This window comes from Remersonia thermophila, chromosome 1 (assembly GCF_042764415.1).
Source record: "Remersonia thermophila strain ATCC 22073 chromosome 1, whole genome shotgun sequence".
NCBI classification, from domain to species: domain Eukaryota; kingdom Fungi; phylum Ascomycota; class Sordariomycetes; order Sordariales; family Chaetomiaceae; genus Remersonia; species Remersonia thermophila.
In genome coordinates, this window is record NC_092217.1 from 2302393 (window position 1) to 2323991 (window position 21599).

The 21599-nt window shown below is 59.1% G+C and overlaps 6 protein-coding genes across 6 annotated transcripts; 2 read left to right on the top strand and 4 right to left on the bottom strand.

The window, feature by feature from the left end:
• Positions 1-1130: 1130 nt before the first annotated feature.
• On the bottom strand, positions 1131-2780 carry VTJ83DRAFT_647 (uncharacterized protein; the record flags this gene model as incomplete). The annotated part of the gene is made up of 4 exons (XM_071013184.1): positions 1131-1304; positions 1377-2142; positions 2252-2432; positions 2588-2780. 4 exons carry the CDS (start codon positions 2778-2780, stop codon positions 1131-1133), a joined length of 1314 nt encoding a protein of 437 aa, XP_070870000.1.
• A 1322-nt stretch (positions 2781-4102) lies between these two features.
• VTJ83DRAFT_648 (uncharacterized protein) lies at positions 4103-4843 on the top strand (the record flags this gene model as incomplete). Its single annotated transcript, XM_071013195.1, has 1 exon — positions 4103-4843. The coding sequence occupies one exon, from the start codon at positions 4103-4105 to the stop codon at positions 4841-4843; it is 741 nt and encodes a 246-aa protein (XP_070870001.1).
• A 237-nt stretch (positions 4844-5080) lies between these two features.
• VTJ83DRAFT_649 (uncharacterized protein) lies at positions 5081-6436 on the bottom strand (the record flags this gene model as incomplete). Its single annotated transcript, XM_071013206.1, has 4 exons — positions 5081-5138; positions 5215-5983; positions 6139-6190; positions 6341-6436. The coding sequence occupies 4 exons, from the start codon at positions 6434-6436 to the stop codon at positions 5081-5083; spliced, it is 975 nt and encodes a 324-aa protein (XP_070870002.1).
• Positions 6437-8030: 1594 nt separating this feature from the next.
• Positions 8031-10001, bottom strand: VTJ83DRAFT_650 (uncharacterized protein; the record flags this gene model as incomplete). Its single annotated transcript, XM_071013218.1, has 1 exon — positions 8031-10001. The coding sequence occupies one exon, from the start codon at positions 9999-10001 to the stop codon at positions 8031-8033; it is 1971 nt and encodes a 656-aa protein (XP_070870003.1).
• A 5828-nt stretch (positions 10002-15829) lies between these two features.
• VTJ83DRAFT_651 (uncharacterized protein) lies at positions 15830-17777 on the top strand (the record flags this gene model as incomplete). The annotated part of the gene is made up of 3 exons (XM_071013229.1): positions 15830-15936; positions 16025-17551; positions 17603-17777. The coding sequence occupies 3 exons, from the start codon at positions 15830-15832 to the stop codon at positions 17775-17777; spliced, it is 1809 nt and encodes a 602-aa protein (XP_070870004.1).
• A 310-nt stretch (positions 17778-18087) lies between these two features.
• Positions 18088-19959, bottom strand: VTJ83DRAFT_652 (uncharacterized protein; the record flags this gene model as incomplete). The annotated part of the gene is made up of 5 exons (XM_071013240.1): positions 18088-18194; positions 18251-18424; positions 18487-19140; positions 19195-19300; positions 19375-19959. The coding sequence occupies 5 exons, from the start codon at positions 19957-19959 to the stop codon at positions 18088-18090; spliced, it is 1626 nt and encodes a 541-aa protein (XP_070870005.1).
• Between the last annotated feature and the right edge of the window lie 1640 nt (positions 19960-21599).

The following is a 21599-nucleotide window of genomic DNA, read 5'->3' on the forward strand; positions in this document are numbered from 1 at the left end:
CCGGACCTTGACCTTGATGGGTGGTTACTAGTACATACACAGTATATACAACAAGGCCAGGTTGTCACGTCAAGCCACAACGACCCTTGAGAGTTGAACGTTAGGTGGTTAACGTCAACGAACTATAGTATACGCAGCCACAGAGAGGCATGTCACATCCAGATACCTATAGTAGGGTACGTTATATCCAGCCAGCTGCGCTGCATAAATGCATGACGTAGTCAACACCACACCAGCCCCGAAACGGACTCGCCCGTTTTCTCCTCTGTCACAGGTTGCCACAACCAAAAGCAGGGTTTCTCCACGATCGCATGCTGCGTCGCTGCGTCGCAAGGGGAACGCGGCCGACGGTACCTGCATGAAACCGCAGTTTCGACTTGGTGGAGGGCGTGAGGAGGTTTGTGGCTTGACGCTGAAATTGCGCCGCGCGGCCAATTGCATCTTGCAGCGTCCCGTCCTGCCGTGGCGGAAGCTTGGATCCCTCGGTCCGGCGCCAGGACCCGGAGGCACGAGACCTGGTTCATGGCACCTCATTTGCTCGATCCAAAAGATGATGGCTTTGCGTCGGGTGGTGTTACCGCGCATCGAAATTCTCCATGGGAGACCCCTTGGGGAGATGTGTTCAATATTGCTTTGACATTGGGCTGCGAAATGATTCAATTCGTGGGACGAAATGAAGCATGGAGATGACCCATTGAGAAGAAGAAAAAAAAAGGGGGAGGGGGGGGGGGGGGAGGTGAGGGGGGCAGAGGGGCGAGGACTGGGGGAGCTTGACCCGAGATCACGTCTAACGAGCTATCATCACCACCAGAGAGTGCAAAGCAATGAAACGATGACCAGAGGGATTCCATAGGTACATACGCAGCAATGCAATCAACCAAAACTCCAACTCCATGCCTTTCCAACCTCCAATGGGTAGGTACATACATACTGCGTACTCTGCGCATAGCCAAAAAAAAACCTTGAGCGCCACGCAAAAAGCCCCAAGAGCTAGTAGCTCCAGAATAGGCGATACACAATGTACAGAGAAAACCATCTGTACACCTTTGTTTTGTTTGCCAACCAACAAACAACCACGCCACCTCCTCCCCTTCTCCATGTAACAACAGTCTACCATACCTTTTCCGCCCTCAAAGATCCTTGGCCCTCAGCTTCTTGAGCCGGACGGTACCCTCAAACAAGGCACGGTCGATGGCGGCGGCCACCGTCAGGGTGCCGCCAACAATGGCGCAAAGGCCGGCGATGAACCCGAGGAAGGTCTTGGACCGCTCTTCGCGGTTGATGACCTTCATGGGCGAGATATCCTGTGCACGAAGCCGTCAGCAACATGACACCAGCGAAAACAAAAACAGGTGGGGGCAGAGGCCGTCACTCACATAAGAGAAGAATACTCCTGGAATACCACCGCGCGCGTGCTGGCGCTCGGCGTGGCCCTCCTTGGAGTCATCGCCGCCGGCGAGGCTGCGCTTGTGGCTTGTGACCGAGTACTGGTGCGTCTCGACGCTGCCGTCGGCCGAGGTGCCGAACGAGCCCAGCTCGGCGTGATGCTGCTCGCGGAACCCGGCCCAAGTCTTCTCCCATCCCAGCGGCAGGTACGACGTCGGGACGATCTTGATAAAGTACATGTAGTTGAAGTTGGTGTCGTCCGTCTCCTGCCGCGTGTTATCCAGCGGGCTGACGTGGTGGCTCGTCCAGGGCAGGTCGGCCTTCTTCCCCAGCTTCTTGTGCAGGCTGTCGGGCAGCTGCGGGCCGAACCGCAGGTGGTGAATGACGTGCGTAAAGGTGTGCGGGGCCGTCGTGTTCCAGTACTCGCGCAGCTCGTGCACGTGCATGTTGCCGTTGCTGTAGCTGCGGCCGGGAGCAAAGTGAAAGTTGCCCATGACCTTGTTGACGCGCAGGCCGCCATGCACGCGGCAGCCCTCGCGCCGCTGCTGGTCGAGCTTCTCCCCGTAATGCTCGCGGATGCACTGCTCGATGCCCTCGCCGCGGCCAAAGGCCCAGCCCACCTGCGCGTAGGCGTCCGCCACCTCCTGGCACGTGTTGCAGCACCCGGCCTTCATGGGCTTGGTCGGCGGGGGCGCGCCGTAGCAAGGGCCGCAGTAGTTCGGGTCGAGGTGGAGAGCCGCTTCGTCACGGGAGTGGCTGGCGGGCGAGGGAACGGTACGGTACCGCGTTAGCCAACGGAGACGGAGTTGTTGCTGTGAGGAGGGAGGGGGGCGGGGGGCGCAGGGGGTTCGGTGGACAAACTCACAGTTCGACCGCCTTGGACTCGATCTCGCCGCCACCCTCGCTCTCGGGCCGCAGCCTTGACTTGGTGATGCCGTGTTGAATGCCATGCTGCTGCTCACCCGACACATCCATCACATCGAGGGTGAGCAGCTCGCAGGGGATGCGGGGGAACGAGATGTTCAGGTGAATTTCCATGCGCTCGCCTGTCCGGGCGCAGCCAACCTTTGTCAGCCTCCAACTTTTACCAAAGCAAAAAGGACACATCAAGGCACCGCGTGCGCGCGCGCACACACACACACACACATAGAGACGCGCGTAAGGCGTCCCCTCGGGATCCATGGAGGGAGGGCCTGCATACCTCGACCCTTATCAACAATCAGCTCCGGGTGCACCACTATCCTCCTGTAGTCCCTCCATTCTCCCCAGCAGAGGAACAAGACGACGATGAGCGAGACGATGGTGACGATGCCGCCCGAGGTGGTCCTGATGCGCGCGTCCTCGACCGTCTTGGCGAAGGCGTCGAGCTTCGTAAACCTCGACCTGGGCGCCATGGTAGCTGGTCGCGCGCTGGCGAGGCGCTCCTGGTCGTTGGTTTTGTCGGCGTGGGCGTGGGCGTGGGCGTGGGCAGCGTCTTGATGTTCGGTTTGGAAGCAGGGGGAGGGTAGGTGGGCACGGCGGGGAGTCTCCGGATGGGTCGAGTCTTTGGGTGAGAGAGACGAGTAAGGCCAGACCAGACGGGGCGGGGGAGGGGGAGGAAAGCCAAAAATGGGGTCCGAGGTTGACGATGAAAGAGGGTACCGGAGAGAGCGTCAAGGATTGGCAAGAGCGGCATCAATTGAATTGGCGGCAGGCCGTCTTCACCGCGAGCCAGCTCTGAAACATTGGTTGTGAGGCTGTCCCCAGCTCTGGGCGCGCGAAGCTCCAAGAAAGCCGAGCTAAAAAGTTAAGGCCACCTTTGCAAGTCACAGAGCCACACGGAGCCTGGTGCAACCGCACCTTGGTTGCGCTTTGCGACGCTGGATCGGCGCCTTTGTCTGATTGGACGCGCCGAGACGTCTGTTCGGTTCCAGTCGGAGCGGCGGGGTTGGCGACTCAGGTGGGCCCTGCCCGAACGGGAAACAGGACGGGGACGTCTTCCAGAAAACTGAAACCGTTTGCCCACTTTCTGTAATGACGATGAACAGCTCACGGTGCAAAGGTGCTTTACACACCGTACCTTGGTACCTAGGAACACCACCTACTGTGTAGAGGATACGCAGTAGGTACTAGTTATTTTTTTTTAAAAAAAAAAAAAAAAAGAAAAGGCCAATCGCCAAACTGATGACGACCAGCACCTGAAGCAAACTCGCTGCCTCTTTCTTTTGCATGCTCCCGGTTCTGTCAGAGAGGGGGGTGGACAAACCCACAGAATGGTGTTATCAAGCCATTGTTCTCTCCGTCTCCAAAAGTATTGTGCTGGACGCAGGCTCCTATTGTGTCTCTCTTCACCTCATGACAAGCCATCAAGGTGATTTCTGATCCTCTGGATCCAGAACGAAAGACAGTCAACCGACCCTTGGGTACTACTGTCCGTGTATAAAGAGAAGATGGTTCGAGTGCCTCACAACACGTCCTTCCTCTTCAGGCCCGCCGATGGCTGATGGTGACTCAACCGTTGCGCGTCTGACAGCCCTTCCCCTCACCCCCTTTCTGAGAGTCACATCAGCCCCGAGGAAGACAGCATGCTATATAGCCCGTCTGGAACTCCGGGCTTTGAATCGCAAATCTTTGTCTCCTCCGCTCCGCCGGGCCTGTCACCACGCTCCACCAGCCTCGGCCTGGACGGAAACACCAACCCTCTTACTGCCAGCCCCGGCATCTCACCGCCATCGCCATGCCACCAAGCAACGCTGCGTCTCCGGGCCCGGCGGGCCTGGACCCGAACCCACCGCCCGCTTCTCCCGGGCCCCAAACCTCTGCCTCTCCCACCGCAGCCGCCGCAGCCGCCGCACCGCCACCCCCTTCCCAAGAACCCACCCCTCCGGAGCTCAACCCGGCCAACCCCTTCCCCGCGCCCACCCTCGTCCTGACCAAGTCCGTCCTCCGCCCCATCCACGTCTCCGACGCCCCCGCCCTCCAGCGCGCCGCCGACTCGCCGCGCGTGGCGCGCTTCCTGTCGTACCAGTTCGTCTCGCCCTACACCCTGCGGGACGCCCTCGGGTGGGTCGTCTACGCGCTCCGCTTCCGCGTGGCCGGCCACCCCGACGTCGTCCCCAGCCTGTGCATCTGCGACCCCGCGACCAACGCCATGCTGGGCGGCATCGGCGTCAAGGACAAGGGGGACGTGGAGAAGGGGTGCCTCGAGATCGGGTACTGGATCGGGGAGGAGAGCTGGGGCAAGGGCATCATGAGCGAGGCGTGCAGGGCGTACGTGAGGTGGCTGTTCCAGGTGTACCCGGACGTGCGGAGGGTCGAGGCCACCGTCTTCTCGGGGAACCATGCAAGCTCCAAGGTTCTGGACAAGGCGGGCTTCGTGTACGAGGGCACCAAAAGGAAGGCGGTCATGAAGCACGGGGAGGTGCATGATCTGTTGATCTATGGGTTGCTGAGGGAGGAATGTGAGCCGTTGGAGTAAGCTGGGTTTGGCTATAACACCAGGGTCCATCGAGTATACGATGGGTCGCCATCAACGTAGCAGGGTCAGGCATGCAAGCAACGAAATCGACAGCATACCGTTCCTTACCAGAACGAACTGCTTTCTCTCTTTCTCACAAAAAAAAAGAGGGGAAAAACTGGACCTATCTTTGCGTAGAACCGCTCCAATCTGCCCCCCTTATGTGTCGTTCCCACCTTCGCTCCAGTCCACTTCGTATTATGCCTTAAGCCTGGCACTCCGCGCCATCTCATCCTGCGCATCCTTGACCAAGAAGCTATTTCCACGGTTAGCCCGCCCTTTTTCACGGGAACTTTCTCAAACACAAACGAAAATGAAAAAAGGCCACTCACTGATAAAACACCACCGCCGGCGGTATCGTCCCCAGATGCCACAGGCTGTGGGCGTCCAGGGCCGCCCACAGCGGGGGGAAATCAAACAGCTCCAAGCTCATGGCCACCAGCACCCACACCACCACGCCGACCGGCCAGAGCGCCCAGCCCTGCCTCGTCTGCCTGTACCGCTTCCAGCTGAAGGTGCACCACAGCACGTTCTGCACGGCGCCGCACGCGACGCACGCCAGCGTGTTGTACGTGTAGTCCCACCGCCACAGCTTTAGGTACCCGACGTGCGCGGCGTACAGGCCCAGGCACAGGGCCGTCCAGAGGCGCAGCCTCGCCCGCGCCTCCGCCGTCGGCCGGTCCCACCGCCCCAGCCGCACCGCGGCGTAGTACATGCCGTACAGCACCGACGCGCCGGCCGCGAAGTAGTCGAGCTGCTCCGTGACCCGGAAGTCCCGGGTGTGGAACACGGCGCTCAGGATCCACGTGACGAAGCCCAGCTTGGCCAGGCGCTCGTAGAACGGCCGCATCGTGAAGGCCGGCGGGATGCGCGGCCGCACGAGCTTGCGCAGGCCGTACCAGTGGGCCGCGAAGTTGCCGAGCGAGAAGAGCACGCTGAAGGGCTCCTGCATGCCCAGCACCCGGCGGAAGGGCCATTTGCCGTGGAACTGGACGACGGGCTGCGGCGGATGGGAGGCGAGGCGGCGGGAGGTGATGATTTGCTGGCAGGTGTAGTCGCACTCGGCGGGGCACGTCCAGAAAAGGAGCCGGCGGTGGAGGGCTAATCGTTGACGGAGGGTTGGGTTAGCCTGGTGTTCAAGTTCTCTTTGTTTTTTCTTATATTTATTCTTCCTCTATCTTTGTGTTGCTTTATGCTTGATGGGGGTGGATGATGAATGGGGAGACAACAGAGGACGGGATGGAGGCGAGGCATACGGATGGGCGTCTGGTGGGCTGCGTCCGGCCCGCAGTTCTCAAGCTTGCATATCTACATGTAGGCAGCAAGGCGAAACGCCACGATGGTCAGTCAGTTGCAGGTGGCCTGATAACTCCGCAGCGTCGTACATTGCAACTGCAAAACACCGGATGTGGTGCGACGGGAGAGAGAGAGAGAGAGGAGGGGAGGACCAAAACTCACCTCGAGGCACTGCTTGAACTCGGGCAGCTGGTCGCCAATGGAGGCCCTCACCGGGCTGGCCAGGAAGAGAAAGGCCAGGAAAAGCAGCGGCAGCATGGCAAAGCGCCCGAGCCTCATCCCTTGAGAAAGGGCCATCATGGCGGTAGCATTGGGGGGGGGGGGGGGGATGTGGATTCTGGATGTCGTCAACGTTCGAGGGGGCGACCTGAAGATGGTAATGTTCAGGTAAGGTACCGTTACTCGGGTCGACGCGATGGAGTCGCGATCTGGGGTTGTCAGGATGGACTGGACCTGGTTCCGTCCGGTCCCCACAATTTTCTGCAGGGGGTCCGCTGCAATGGAGCGCTATGAACACTCCATGGCATCTGGCAACCCCATTTCTTCAAGGCGAGCATCCCATCCCGCAGACCAGAAGGACGGGATCTCCCGTTGCCGGACGCAGGCACCAGAACGGTTCTTTCGGTAAGGCGGCTCCGACGTCCTGGTCCCTGGGTGGCATGATAAGGTACAGGTACCTGGTACCTTGGTCTCACAAGTTTGGCGGGGCAGCGTTTGGGAAAACTCGGGTCCAAAAGTACGCCCAAAAGCGTCCCAAGCACACATATATCCTCAGGAGGTCAGGGCCAACTCTTCTTTCTATTCAAACCGCAGGACTGCGGGTATAACCAAGTGGCCTACTAGCTAAATAAGATAAAAGTGTAAATAGGCAAGCAGAAGTGAAGTCCACCGCATTAGCCGCGACCTTTGTCATTACGGAGAGGCGTAGCGCTTCCAGAGATTCGAATCCAAAAAAAAAATCAAGACACAACACCGCATGTCCGATCAACGGGCCTCAAGACCCGAGTGACAGAGCGAGAGTGCCAGAAGCGAAAACAAGAAAAAGATGAAGAAGAAGAAGAAGCGATCCCTTGATGCGATCATTGCTGTGTCCATTCCCATACGTTCGTTTCAGTCGTAACATTTTTTTGTCTTCCGTCGAGCCGTTCGTCCAGGATATGAGCGAGGTTGTTTTGATATCGAGTTAAGAAATAGAAAAGATGCAAGTGAGTGAGTGTGTGCATGTGCCTGTGGCAAGAGAATGAGTGGAACGCGGGTGGAAGAGAGGACGCCAGGCAACGGCCAAACGCTTGTCCCTCCCAGCCATGCCAAGATGCGGTACACTAGGTGTAGATAGAGGGGGCTAAAACGCCCACGAGAGACAAGGAAATCAAAAAGATAGACGCCCACCGCGATGTGAACAAGCTCCAAACCATGGAAGAGATATATGTTCAATCCTGCAGGGGGGTATTTCCAACCACAATCGTCATAAGGTCATCGTTATCGTTCCGTTCATCCGTCCAAAAAAAGCAAAACAAAGCCTCCCGTTTCGTTTGGCGTAGCTTCGTGAAACCGTCGTGTCGTCCATCCATAACTATCATATCGACATGGTTGTGGATCCAAGGAAATAAAACGCAGGGTCGCGGCCCTGGCCCGGTTTGCACGAACCGCGGCGAGAAGTGTGTACATCAGAAGCGAATGGCACCCGCGGGACGTGAAGTCCAGGGCATGCTGGTGTGCTGAGTAGGGTGGGGGTTAAGAAAACTGGGAGGAGCGAACGGCGGTCATATCGTCGTCGTCGTCGTCGTCGTTTTTTTTCGTCGTTATCGTTGCCGTGGTTGTCATCATTATCGTGTTTCGTTGCTTGCTGTCATCAAAAGGGGGACTCGGACCGGCGAGGGCGGGTCTCCCTCTGGCGGAGCTCCTTGAGCCGCTGGTCGATGTAGGCCAGGCGATCGGCGAGGCTGGCGTTGCGCGAGGGCGGCGGCGGCATGCTCGAGTCGGCCGTCTGCTGACGCTCCCGGTACATCGAACCAAACGGCCGGCCGAGAACGCCGAGATCGATGCTGCCGGCCTGGTGCGAGCGGTGGACCCGGTGCGGGAAGCTGAAGCTCGACTTCTCCGCCACGAAGGGCGAACCGAGACGAGGTGGAGGCTGGAGGGCCGAGTCGTCCAGCTTGCCGCTGGCGCTGCCACCGACGTTGGGCATGCTGGTGGAGGAGCTGAGGGTCGGGACCGACGGCATCTTGGGGATAAAGAGGCCCTCAGGGCGGTCCGAAGATGAAGAGGTCTCGCGCGACAGGGTCGCCGCGGCCGCGGTGGCCGCGGCAAAGCTGGGATCAAGCCAGAGGTCGGAGCCGATGCTGGGGCGCTTGCGCGGCACGCCCGACTGCGTGTGCCGCCGCTTCTGCATGCCGGAGCGGCTGAGGCGGACGGGTGACTGGAGAGTCCGCCGGGGGCCCATCGTCTGCGATTGCCGACGGGGCATGGACCCAAGACCGAGCACGGCGGCCAAGGAGCCGGACGAGCTGGGGCCGTAGCTGCTCGAGGCAAACGGAGAGCCCAGTCGGCGGCGCTCGGCAAACGACGGCTCGCCTTCGGGCGCGGTGGTGTTGAGGGAGGGATCGGTGAAGACTGCGGGGCGGCTCGGTTCGGTAGGGGTGGTAGTAGGTTCGGGTTCGGGGTTCAGAGGAGCCGCGGCCAGCTGGGCGAGCGGGCCGTTGGGCTGCATGCTGTCTGCCGTGCTCACGACCAGCGAGAGGGACATTTCTTGCGTCGCGAACGGCATGGGCGAGCGACGGTTCCAATGGCGGGCGGCGGCCTGCGAGAACGGGGCCGTGCCGGGACCGGCGAAGCGGTGGTTGCTGGCGCGAGAATTGGCTCTGAGCCGGCACAGCTCGCGAAGGTGAGCGCGGGTCGCCGCGCACGTGTGTGGCCACTGGATAAAGGTGCCCGAGTTCTCGGCGGTCGGAGTGGCGCTCCCGCTCTTCCCCTCGTTGAGCTTGGAGGCCCGGAGCAGCGCCTTGGAGCCCTTCCAGCTCCTCTTGGCCTCGCGCGCGACGCGGAGACACACGCCCTGCGGGGGGATGCCGTTCTTGCCCATGCGGAAGGGGGTCACCTTGGGGTCTTGAAGGTACAGCATGTAGGTCGACCAGAGGTGGTCGCTCATGGCCTTGGTCCACGGCGCCTTTCTCGCCTTGCCTCGCGGGTCCGCGAGGCGATCCTCGGAGCTCGTCGTCTCCCCCGGAGCGGCAGGGCAATGGTCCTTGTCCTGCGCCACGTCCGCAGCATCGTCGTCCGATTCGTCGTCGGACGCGTCAGAGAAGCGGCTAAACAGCGACGCGCTCGTGAGCGTCGACCGCGCCGTGGAAGGCCGGCTGGATTCGTAATCGGGCTCCGGGGTCGACTCGAGACTGCTGGCGGAGTTGAGCGTCCAATTCGGGAATCGAGACCGCGGCAGTGCCTCCTCCAATTCCGGAGCCGGCGTCTTGGGCGCCGCGAGCGTCCTGCTCCGCGGCCTCAGGTACCTCAGGTCCTCTTCAGGTTCGTCGCAGAAGGCGGGAAAGGGGATGCGGCCGCACTTGTCGTCGTAATCATCGGGGCGGATTTCGGGTTCCTCGATGCTTGGTATTGGCACGTCGGCCGCAGCGACGGAAGCCAGGAAGTGCTGCGTCGGCGCAGTGAGCTGAGAGGTCACGCGCCTCCTGAGCCTCAGGCGTGGTCGCGGAGGCGAGGGGATTTCAGCATCGTCCTTGGTGGCAAACGGCTCGGGCGTCTTGGGCGCTTCAAGATCGGGGAACTTGAAGCCCCGCAGGAGGGCGGCGGGACCGGAATGCTGATCCATTGTGCTGGGGCCTGGCTGAAATGGCAGGCGAGGACGTCATCCAAAGACGCTCGGGCGAGCTCTTTCGGGGAACGCTTCTGAGGCACCGAGCGGACGGCTTCAGCGCGCAGCAGCTGCCAAGGCGAATTGAATTGGATCCAGCGACCGCTGCGCAAGGCCGTGAATCGGTATGCGCCGGGCGGGAGCGGAAGCGACGGATGCGCGATCGGGTTGGGGGTATACAAAATCGGGATGATTGGCGTTGTCGTCGTTGTTGTTGTTGGGGGGTGGTGGCGGCGCAGCGCACAAAGCCGATTGCCGAAAACCGTTTTGCTGTGCAATCCAAACGTTGTTACTCAGCAAAAAGAAAAAGAAAAAGGTCTGTCGAGGTCGAGGTAAGGTAGGTATATCCAGAGGAAAATCGAGTCGTTACGTCGTGACAAGGAAACAGTATCGAGACAAAGAAACACGGTTGTCCGGATGGTGGTCGGGAGGAACCGAGTGGGAGATGGGATGAGAGCGCAGCGCTGTCGTTAGCGCATTTGGGGCTGCGCAATTGTCGTTTGTCGTCGCGAGTCTGAGGTCGTCGTCGGAGAGATCGCGAAAACACACCCTAGACCCTGCGCCGAGGGCGACTGCTGGTTGACGGTGCCGTCGCCAAATGAATGACTGCGCTGGGGGGGAAGAAAGGGGAAAGGAGAGGAGTCGGGACGGGATCGACGGCGGGAAGATGGGGGGGGTATTTTGGGGGATATGTGACGGTGCCGGGGGGCAGGAGTTGGACGGCGCATGCGAGAAGGGGGGGTGGCGGGCGGAGGACCAGCCAGGGTCAAGTCGGGGGGGAGGAATTAGGGCGGTCTGGGGGGGGGGTGTCCAGCGGATGTGGGTCATCGCATCTGCCCAGGTGAGGTGGCCGGGGGTCCGGCGTGAGGTGCTTCCTGCCCGCTCCTGCATCTGCTTCTGCTGCTGCGGCTGCTGCTAGCTGCTGCTGCTAGCTCTGCTGCACCACTAAGTGGGCTCCTGCTTCCGCTGGATAGGTAAGGTAGGTCTGTGGGCGCCCCGGCATCCACGCATCCACACAAAAACCAGGTTCCGCCTGCAGAGAGTCCCAGAGTGCCACCTGGGTACCTCCCTGACCTTAGGGACGGAGGTGGGTTAGGTGCTCAGTACGTATGCTTCCTTGGTAGCATCATGATGGCTGCCGCCCATGTTCTTTGAAGACGAGCCCGGGACGGGTTCAGCCCGGGTTCCGTTCCAGCACGCCCCACCCCACCCAGCACATGTCTCAGACCCGAACATCCATGTGGGCGTGCCTGACTCGAGCGGATTCGCCAGAGCTCGGAAGAAAGCGCGCACTCGCCGAGCATGGACTACTGTGTATAGGTAGGTGTGGTACCCAAGTACCCCCAAGTACTGTGTAGTACAGTATAGTACACAAGCCCGTCCTGCTGCGCAAGGTGCTTGGGCCCAGGTCCTTGTTTCCCAGCTCAGGTCCCATCCATCCAGTTGCCAAAGAGTGGAGCATCATCCAGCGGTGGACGCACGGCGCTCGCTAATACTGCATGCCACCCCGACATCGATGGGGACGCAAGCTGTCGTGGGCTCACTGATTTGACAAGCCGTGGACTGATGGCAAAGCCTGGAAGATGTGCTGGACATCCTCTTAAGACATTCCCGGCCCGGCTATGGATCAGTTGGCCACGGCTGCGATGGGCTGGCCACGGCGCGTCCGAGGATCACGTCCAGGATCGAAAAAAAAGTCCTGGGCTGGGACCTAAGAAAGCCACCGGCGTGCGGCCGGGCAAGACACTAACCAACTAATTAACACACGCGCTACTTAATCCAGAATTCCCCTCTTTCACGAGCAACAAAGAGGAGCCCCTCCCACGTGCGCGCCCTGCATAAGCCGAGATCCAAGCAGGTCGTTGTGGTGTAAAAGCATCGGGAGGCTGTCCCTCAGGTGTGTGTGTGCGTGCCTGGCATCGTCGCATCGTGGAGTATCAGAGCCGCCGCAAGGGCGGTTGAATCCAACGGTCTGTGGCTTGAGAGAGACACGGGCCTGCCCGGGTTTCCAGCGATGGCACGCGGCGGGCCTGCCCCCGAAACAGAGACGCGTCGTGCAGAACCGGAACGCTTGGTCTGCGTCCTGCTGTCGAATCGAAGCACCTGCAGCACGCGCCGAGGTCGAGGCGCGAAAAACGAGAGGCTGGGAGCGCATCCGTGACGCGCAAGGGGAAAAAAAAGCGATCTGCAAAAAGCACACAAGCGGATCGAAGTTCGCGATTTCAATTCAACAAATCGACTCCGTCCAACGCAGGTCGCATCCGCCAGAACGAGGCTGGACTCGGCCAACACAGGAGCTAAGCTATCGGCAAGAAGCGACGGCGCAAGCTCAGCTCAGGTTGATTGCAAGCAGTCCCAATTCGTTTTGTGGGTTCGGGTCGAGCTTCCTGAACCAAGGGGCCACGCCGAGCAAGAGACGTTGGATAAGGGCATGGGCCGGGAGGGGCGAACAGACACAAACGAAGGAGGGGTTTGAGACGAACAAGGGTACGTGCGATACACTCCATCAACGCGTTTTTTCGCGCTATACGACGCGTGTCGCGCATCAAAGGTGGGGCTAGCGTAAGTGGCCCCTGTCCAATGAAGTCGACCGTTGTGTTAGCCCTGGTTTCACACAACCCACCCCCTGACAATGACGGCCCTCCCCTCAACATACAATCACAACCCTGGCAACGACGCGTAGTGTGCATATCAGACCAATAACCACGTGCACAGAAGTCCCCGAACCCGCGATTGCCAGCTCAGCGACCTGGATGGAATGGCCCGGCTCTGCGGACGAATTGCGCATCGGGCTGCGGATCGGACCTTGGTCTTCAACAGTCCTTGAGGAGGACCAGGTCAACCAGGTAGACCGCCCAGAGATCGGATCGTCCGAAAGGAGGGTTGAGGTGTTGTTGCTTAAGGGTCAGGCATGTTCCAAAGCAGCTCTCGCGTGTGCGCAACACAACAGGAGGCTCGGAGTCGGACTGCATTGAAACGCCGCCATAACACAACTTTATTGTAGAGTCGCATCGCACATTGAGCGCGCGCGTGTTCAACCCACATGGAACCTGTTGTGATCCCGTTCCGCCCCCCACCTTCGATCTGCGCCTGTGGGTTACACGTAGCTTCGTTTACGGGGCGTTCGAATGGCTGGGCTGTCTGAGACCAAGCTTGGGCTGGGTCTATGATCTTGGTTGGTCTGAAGGTGCCTCTGACCTTGATGCGAGGGTAGAGAGCGTTTGTTTCCAGACAACATTCTTACTATAGTGGGCCGCGAGGGCTGGGGAGAACCAGTTGTCTCTCTCGAGCTCCAAACTTGGTTTTTTTTCGCGACTCCTGTTTAGTGCACAGGAAAAAGAACCATATGCGGCGTACTCTGTGGAAAGAAAGGAAGAAAACAGAGACAGAAACAGACAGAAAGGAAGAAATAGAGAAGGCTATTAGACAAGAAAAGAAAGAGCAAAAGGAACCAAAAGAAAAGAAAAGAAAAGAAGAAGGAGGACGGAATGGCTCTTGATTAGTCATTCTAGGTGGCGCATCCTTTTTCGTAAGGACATTTTCAGAGTATTTGATGTTGCATAAGGCAGCAAGAAATGCGGAATCGGCACGTCAAAACTAGTAGGGATCTGGGTGCGAATGATGGTCGCAACCCGACAAACAAGAATGATGCTGATTCTGGAGCAATATGTTACCCACGAGATTGCGAAGAAACGGTGCTGCCCAGGCTGGCGGTTGGGGGAATGATGGTATGGAAAAGGTTCGTGAATGGTTCTAGGAGAATGCGGGTGGATTTTGGAAGGTTGGATTGGAGTTTGGCCGGGTATCTGCTGCCTTCCTTGTTGACGGTTCTTTCTTGCTTACTTACCTACCCGATTCGTGGGTCTTGTGGAAGATTTAGGTCCTCGGGTGACTTCCTCTGTCCGACCCTTAAGATGAACGGCTTGGGTCTGTTCTCACGGTGATCAAAATGAGGTCCGTGGGAGGAATGTGTTACTTGATGGATTCAGCACCCAAACTTGTCCACGCGCACATGATGCGTCTGATTTCGTCGGGAAACATCCAAGGCACGAGAGGCTCCGGCTATCCATGGATATCTATCTGCCTGAGCCGTCTAACCAGCCGCTGACCACCTGTCAGAGAGCATACAGAAGAGGTCGTGTGACCGGTCTTCTTTTGAGTTGGGAACAGGGTAAGGGTATTGGGCGTTGGAAGCTGTTATGGGCTTGTATAACCCGGAGAGGTCGTTCTGTCTACCCTACCTGAGTGTACATTTGTTTGCCCTCTCGGCTAGGACAGTGTCCAAAATACTTCCTGCGTTCTCTGTCGGGCTGCTGCCGCAAGTCCCGGTTATCGAGATATCTAGGCACCTAAGGTAGATACCTAATTTACCCAAGCTAGGTGCCTTGACCAACGGTGCGTACCTAGGTGGTGTGACACTCACCCAGCAGGTACATCGGAATCTCGGACCTCCGCTTGGAAATGATAACATGCAGCGCCATTGGGCACACGGAGCCATCCTACGTCTGCGTGGGTCCCAGAAGAACCGAATGTGGATGTAAGCACCCTGTGAGGTTCTTGAGGACCTCGAAAATGCAAGTGATGATGAAGGGTCACCCGCCACACAGGCTTTGCTCCGGTGGAACGGAGGGCTGGTCCCGACCCCCGCACGCTGACACCGCAACTAGCCTGGACTAGGACTTTGATTTGGCCCAGGGCTGGCCGCACTCATGGCGTGCATGAGAGAAGAATTTTGATGTTGGCTAGGCCAGGTGGAAATTCCACATGGTATGGAAGCATCACCAAACCAAATCTTTACAACACGCGATACGGTGATTAGGGCCGTTTAACTGCATCATGGGAGCGGCGACCACCCGGGAGGGCAGTAATGAAGGATTGGAAAGCCATCATAATTCCCTTTTGAATTTCGCCGTCTTTAATTGACGGGGTGTTTGCTGTTGCTACTCCTGCTGCTTCTGTTGTTGCAATTGGCTGTTGGACTGGGAGAGTTTGGAGACATTTATGCCGCCAACTGATTGTGACTTGTTGCTGCTCTAGCGTCATATTCCATCAGCCGTTTAACGCCGACGTTTGACAGGGAGCTGGCAAAGTGTGCCAATCAAGAAGGGCAATGATCCGGACCGCCTTCGGGTACCTAGGTCAACAAACAAAGCTTATGGCTACTAGTCGGTCGTATGCTTCCAACGGGCTAGGTAGCTATCTTGAAGCCAGGGGGCAGAGCCACCTAGGTGAACAGGGTGTGCAGCCCGAGCCTCAAATCCAAGGCTAACTCATGCACCGAGCAGGTCCCAGCTCCATGTTGTCATCCTGCAATCCATCCAAGGAGTCTGGTGCTGTGGTTTCCACGTGTCTCTCTATGTTGTTGAGGCCGGCCACTAGGATCCATTGCCGCTTGTCGGTCAGTTCCGATAACGTCAATCGATAAGACAGCATCGCTAACTCCACCAAACGGCAGCTTCCAGTCCACACTCAACATCCGACCTCGGTCCAGTTGAGCTTGCCCACGTACATTTCCGTCGGGTCGGCGCGTCTCTCGTCATGGTCCACTCATTGAACCATTGGAGAACCACCGAAACCTGCAGATTGGGCACTTGTGCTTGCGGTATCTTCTACCCAACTTGAGCCTCACTTCCGACCCGACCTAACGCCGGCCCGTCCAGCCTTGCCCCAGAACCCCCTGTCTTGTGGTCGACGCCCCTCGCCTCGTTTTCTCTTTCATTCTCTTCCCCCCGCCCTCAGACCCTCTCCGTCACTTTAGCTTCGCTTTGACCATCGAGATGGCCACCATGGATGCTCTTGTCGACGTTGTCACGCTCGACAATCTCCACGAGAAGCTGCCGCGATGGGATCCGGCCGCTCCCAACCACCTCTACGCCCTGGTCGATATGGGAAGGTAAGCCAGACCTCCCTGCGACGACCGTGGGCTCTGCGTGCCGTGTTGTGCCCGGGAGACAACCCACGGGTCTGGCTGACCCTCCTAGCAACGGCATCCGTTTCTCCATCTCCGACCTCTCGCCTCCCCAGGCCCGTTTGCTGAAATGTATCTACCGGGAGCGCGCCGCCATCTCGTTGTTTGACGCTCTCAGCGGACCGTCGCTGCTCTTCTCGGATGACACCATCCGCCTCGTTTCGCAGACCCTGGCACGCTTCCAGTCCATCGCCGTCGACGACTATGGTGTCCCCCCCAACCAGATCATGGTCTTCGCTACCGAAGCCATGCGCCGCGCCCAGAACGCAGTGGCCATGCTCCAGGCAATCCGCACCTCGTCACCGGGCCTGTCCGTCTTCATTCTAGCTCCGGCCGTCGAGACCCTTCTGGGGGCCGTCGGCGCCCGGTCGGGCTTCGCCGACGTCAAAGGCCTGTTCCTTGACCTCGGCGGCGGGAGCGTCCAGATGACCTACCTGGACTCCGTTGCGGCAAGGTCCGCTCCTCGGGAGGACGGCGTGGCCCACGAGGTCGCTGCCGCACGTGCCGGACAGAGCATGCCTTACGGAGCCGCTCGTCTGATCAAGCTGCTGGACGGCGACGACGCTGAGGCCCAAGGCGCCCATCCCTCGCAGATTCGCGGCGCGATGAACGAGTCTTTCAAGGCACTGTGTGCCCAGTACCCGTCCCTTGCGGCAGACGCCGTCGATGCCAAGCATCATCAGGAGGCAGAAAAGGACAAGGACGCCCGAGGCGTCGACATCTACCTCTGCGGAGGGGGTTTCCGGGGCTATGGGAGCATGCTGAAACACAACCACCCGGTCAACCCATACCCAGTACCGTCGATAGGCTCCTTCGTGGTCTCGGGCCGATTGTTCCGTCGCACCAAGGATATGCTGAAGCTCAACAAGTCCATCGACGAAAAGATTTTCGGCATGTCCAAGCGTCGGCGGACTCAGTTCCCCGCCATCGTCGCCGTTGTCGAGGCTCTCATTGATGTCGTCCCTCACATTCGCTCCGTTACTTTCTGCGCTGGTGGGAATCGCGAAGGCGCGCTAATGATGATCCTCCCACCGACTATCCGGGACAGCAACCCCTTGAGCATCCCCGTGGACGTTGTGGGACCTTCTTCACCAATGATTCCCGACGCATACGCTGCAACACTTCCCGTCGTCCTTGATACCCTGCGATCCGCGTTCCCCCCGGACCTGGATCTGGCGATGACCACCTCGGTGTTCGGTTTGCAGCTTGGCGAGCTCTATGCCCGTGGGATCTGGGCCCGGCTGGGCGAGGATCCCGACTTGAATGCGTCAGCTGCTCTGCATGGTGCCGTCAGTTTTCCCGACTCCCCTGGCCTGACCCATCTCGGTCGTGCAGTCCTCGGAGTCACTCTCTGCGCACGATGGGGAGCCAACGTGGCACCCGTTGACCAGCAGTTGCACAAGAACCTGCGATCCCTGATGGACACGGCGGATCCGGAAGCCACGTTCTGGGCCGACTATACAGGAGCTGTGACGGCGGCGGTCGTGACTCTCGTCAGGACCTGGCCAAAGACACCGGGAGCTATCAGGGACAGGATCAGGTACGCCCGGTGGTCCTGGGCGCTATCCAACACACAGCTAACGAGACATAGATTCCGAGCCACCGCGGAGCATGGCAAGAAGCTCAAACTTACACTTGAGATCTTGATTGCGAAGAGCGCTGCTAAGGGAATCCATACTGACAGCTTGGCCGACCCGTTCAAGATGATCAAGAAGCAGAAACATGATGGAAAAAAGGTCACCGTTATCGTCAACCCGCTGCCGTAACCGGAAAAGCCAACATCAAGCCAAACTTGCGCCATCCCTTACGGCCGCAGCAAAGTCAACCAGCACCCGCCTGACTGAGTCCACAATTCCGCCACCTAATTTAAACCGTCCCGAACGACACTGTACATCCCGAAAAGAATACCCGTGAACGCCCATTTTCCCCCCGTGCCTCATGAACAATCATCAATCATAACGTCATATCCCACACTCTTGCCCACCACGCTCCAGACCAGCAGGAGCCGCCCGCCCCACTTCGTTCATATCGACATGATAAAGTGAAACGTTTCGTCGTTTTCCTGCGACGAAGCGGTCATCTGCGGGAGCGCGATAGTTTCTGGAGAATTTCCTGCTCCCGGTTGACAATAAAGCTGATGAAGAAGTCATCGGTGGGCAATTTCTGGCTCAAGACTTGGGCATCTAGACAGGTTGGTCAGCCCCACGGTCTTCTCCAACCACAGTTCAACCCAACTTACGGAACCTGGGCAGCTCCTGCCATGCGGCGCCGAAGTAAAGCTGCAAGGGCCCCGGCACTGCTTTTGGAAGCTTCTTCAAAGTCGTCTCTTTGGTGGTGAACAGCTGATTGTAAGTGACGACAGTGGCGGTGAAGAGCTGTGTTGTGTCCCTCCGGAAGTCGCGCCCTCTCGAGGCTAATTGATGATAATTGTCAGCACGGAACAGCGTGTTGGGAGAATACCACGAGGCGACCAACCTTCTTCGGACAAGGGGGCAGCGTCTGCTTGCCGGCGGTCCGATTCACAGATCAGAGATTGGCGGTAGCTGAGGATCAGCTGCCACAACACAACCCATCGCTCCAAAAGAAGCTCGGTCTTCTTGAGCCTCGTGCGGTGTACATCCAATTCCTTGACGATGCTGCGCTCCAGCTCGGAGATCACCTGGGAGGCAGCGAAGCGAAGCGATTCCAGCACCGGCTTGAAGTCCATCGGAACCCGAACCTCCTGGGACCCGAGCGGTTCGACGTACAGATTTTTGCAGCCCCATAGCTTCAGCATGCACCTCAGCTTCAACACATTGAACAGAAGCGACGACTGGGGTTGCGGCTGAGGCCTGGATGCGAGATTGAGGAGAAGCCGGTCCATGTGGGCCTCGAAGTCGGGTTTGGCCTCCGTTTGGAGCTGCTCCCCCATCCACTGATAGATCTCGCCGATCGGTGGCAAGCAGTTCGGGGCGATTCCGAAGTGAACGCGGGTGGCCTGGCTTGTCTGGCTCGGCGGGTTGAACCGACGAACCCTAATATTCAGGGATGCGCCTCCCTGAGAGCATCGGACGGAGACCAAGGTCGAGTCCCCGACGAACCAGTTGTCCGGGATCTTCAAGTCGCGCTGGTCGTACCACCACCAGCGGTCTTCAGAGGTTAATCCTATGCCCGAAGATTTCTGCCTTGGGAAGGGATGCTCACTGATGACGGCCGGAAGCATGGCCTCCATCCATTTTCGAATGCATGCCGACTGGGGGAGGCCTCGCTCGCTGCAACGCTGGCAAACACCAAAAGCATTGCTATCGCACTGAGGAACAACCAGTCAACGTCTGGGAGAAACTAAGAAAAGGATGGGCCACGAGCGGCCCGGGGAGAACATACGCGGAGCTTGTCCATGCTGCAGGGCAAGCAGGCCCCCTCTTTTCGGACCTTGTTTGTCTCGACCTTGTCCTTGAGGACCCTTTTCGGCCTGGTGGCAGGGGACGGTGCCGGGGGTTCAAGCGTCATGCCTCCGGACGGCGGGGGGGACGGGGATGGGTCGAGAACGAGGGCGGCGGCTCTGGGGGGTGAGGACGGCTCGAAATTGGGCCAGACGTTGGCCAGCTGGGGCGAGGGAGGCGAGGGGGCATCGAGCATTGGATGGTCCTCGCTGCCTCCGTTTCCTGCAAGAGCGGGACCGCCCAGCGCCTCGCCGAGGGACGTGGCGGCGGTGGTGTCGTCTTCGGTGGGAACATCAGGCGAGCTTGACGGGGAGGACGGGACGGTTACATTTGACCCCTGATCGTGATCCCACCTGTCCCAGTCAAAAAAGTCTTCGTCCTCGGGCGCCGAGGAGGAGCTGACAGACTCGTGGTCGTAGAAGACCCCGGCAAGGCCGGTCGGGGATGCAGGGAAGCCGCAGAAGATGGCGGCCCCATCTGCAACACCATCGGGATTCTGGAAGCGGTCTGACATGGCGACGTCCATGGTTGGTCCCCGGAAGCTCTTTCAATCTCCGAAACTACCTAACAACGTCACCCGGGGGTGTGAACTATGCAAGCCGAGACAGGGCGTGAGCCAGCCAACGCGGGCCAGGTGGTCGAGAGGCAACTCAACGATGGGGCCAAGGGCGGCACTAAGACGCGAGGTGCCCAATCGGTCTCGATGGTGGAGACAACGGTGCGTACAATGAATCAAGTGTACACAGCGGAGGTGGTGATGGTATGTTCAGCGGAGTTGAGACTCGAACGAGGGGGGTAGGTGTTTAGAGGCCCCCGTGCCCGGGTGGTCGCCGTTGAGCCTCGCCATCCTCGTCCCTCACGACCTCGCCCGTTCTGGCAGTTTGGTTTACACCTCCACCCTGGTCGCTTTCCCTAACCGGTGAGATGCAAGGGTCTGATTGGTTGACCTTGCACATGCCCACAAGAACGACGAGCCAATCGAGATGGGCAGGCTCTCCGAAAATCGAGTTTGGGTGTGAGGGCGGTACAGAAAATAGCGTTTCTCATGGATCCCTACCGCCTCGAGCACAGGTGCGATGCGCTATGTGTCTTGGAAAGCCCCATGACAAATGCGCACATGCTGGGCGAGGGTGGAGGAGCGAGGACCGTGGTATAAAGGGCGCCATGGTCCGCCGGTTCTAAGGGCCGCTTTTTCCCCCTCCTTTTGCCAAACATTTTGCACGACACTCCGAGTGGTACCTCGAGGAAGATACCTCGCGAGTCCTGCGAAGAGCTCAGGCCCTGACCACCTTCAGAGGGCTGCTCAAGAGACGCGGAACCACAGATGGGATACCCCCCCGCCAACGAATCACGCATACACGTTCACAACATCTTGGAAATTGGTCTGGATCCTCTAGGTGGTGTCTGCTTTGTTTCGGGAGGAGGGGGATTGTTTTTGGCGGGTGGATGGCTTGTTGGCGTCGGGTTGGGCGCAGGGAGTGCCCCTGACGCAGCGCAGGTCGTCTTATACGCAGTATACGCAGAAGGACTGAATTTTCTGTCGACTGTTCGCATCCCTGCAAAACGGCGCCTCAACTCCAATCGGCAAATAAACCACCCACACGGGCGCACACCTTCTCTCCAGCCAACACACCAATCAACCGCGCTCACCACACCGGATTGACCACGGGCTCCTCCAACTTTCCCGGGTGCGCCAAGGAGTGGGCAGACCGTTGCTGCGCCGCGCCGACAGCCGTGAGCCGTGCCACGCACCGAAACCCAGAGACGCAATCTTGGGGGGGGATATGGCAGCCACAGGCATGGGGCAAGAGGTGGTGGTGGGGTGGGTGGGGGGCTAGAGAGGGGACCTTGCACACGTACACCACCACAATCTCACCGAAATTCCAGGTGGATGGGAGCACCAGGATCGACTGACAGATGCATCCTGCAGGATGTCATCTCGCCGTTTCGACTCCAAAGGCGGATGCGGCCCGTTCAGCTCTGTCAAGAGGGAGTAGCGGTCCCCCCTGGCAGCGATCCTCCGGGAAAGTTTGAGGGGGCGGGCGAGCTGGTCTCTCTCTCTGTCTCCGTCTCCGTGTATGTGTGTGCGTATGGGTGTGTGCTGGTGTGGCTCTTTTCTGCCTAACAAAGGTGAGTTCGGCCGTTGGCTGTGCAGGAGTGGGAGTG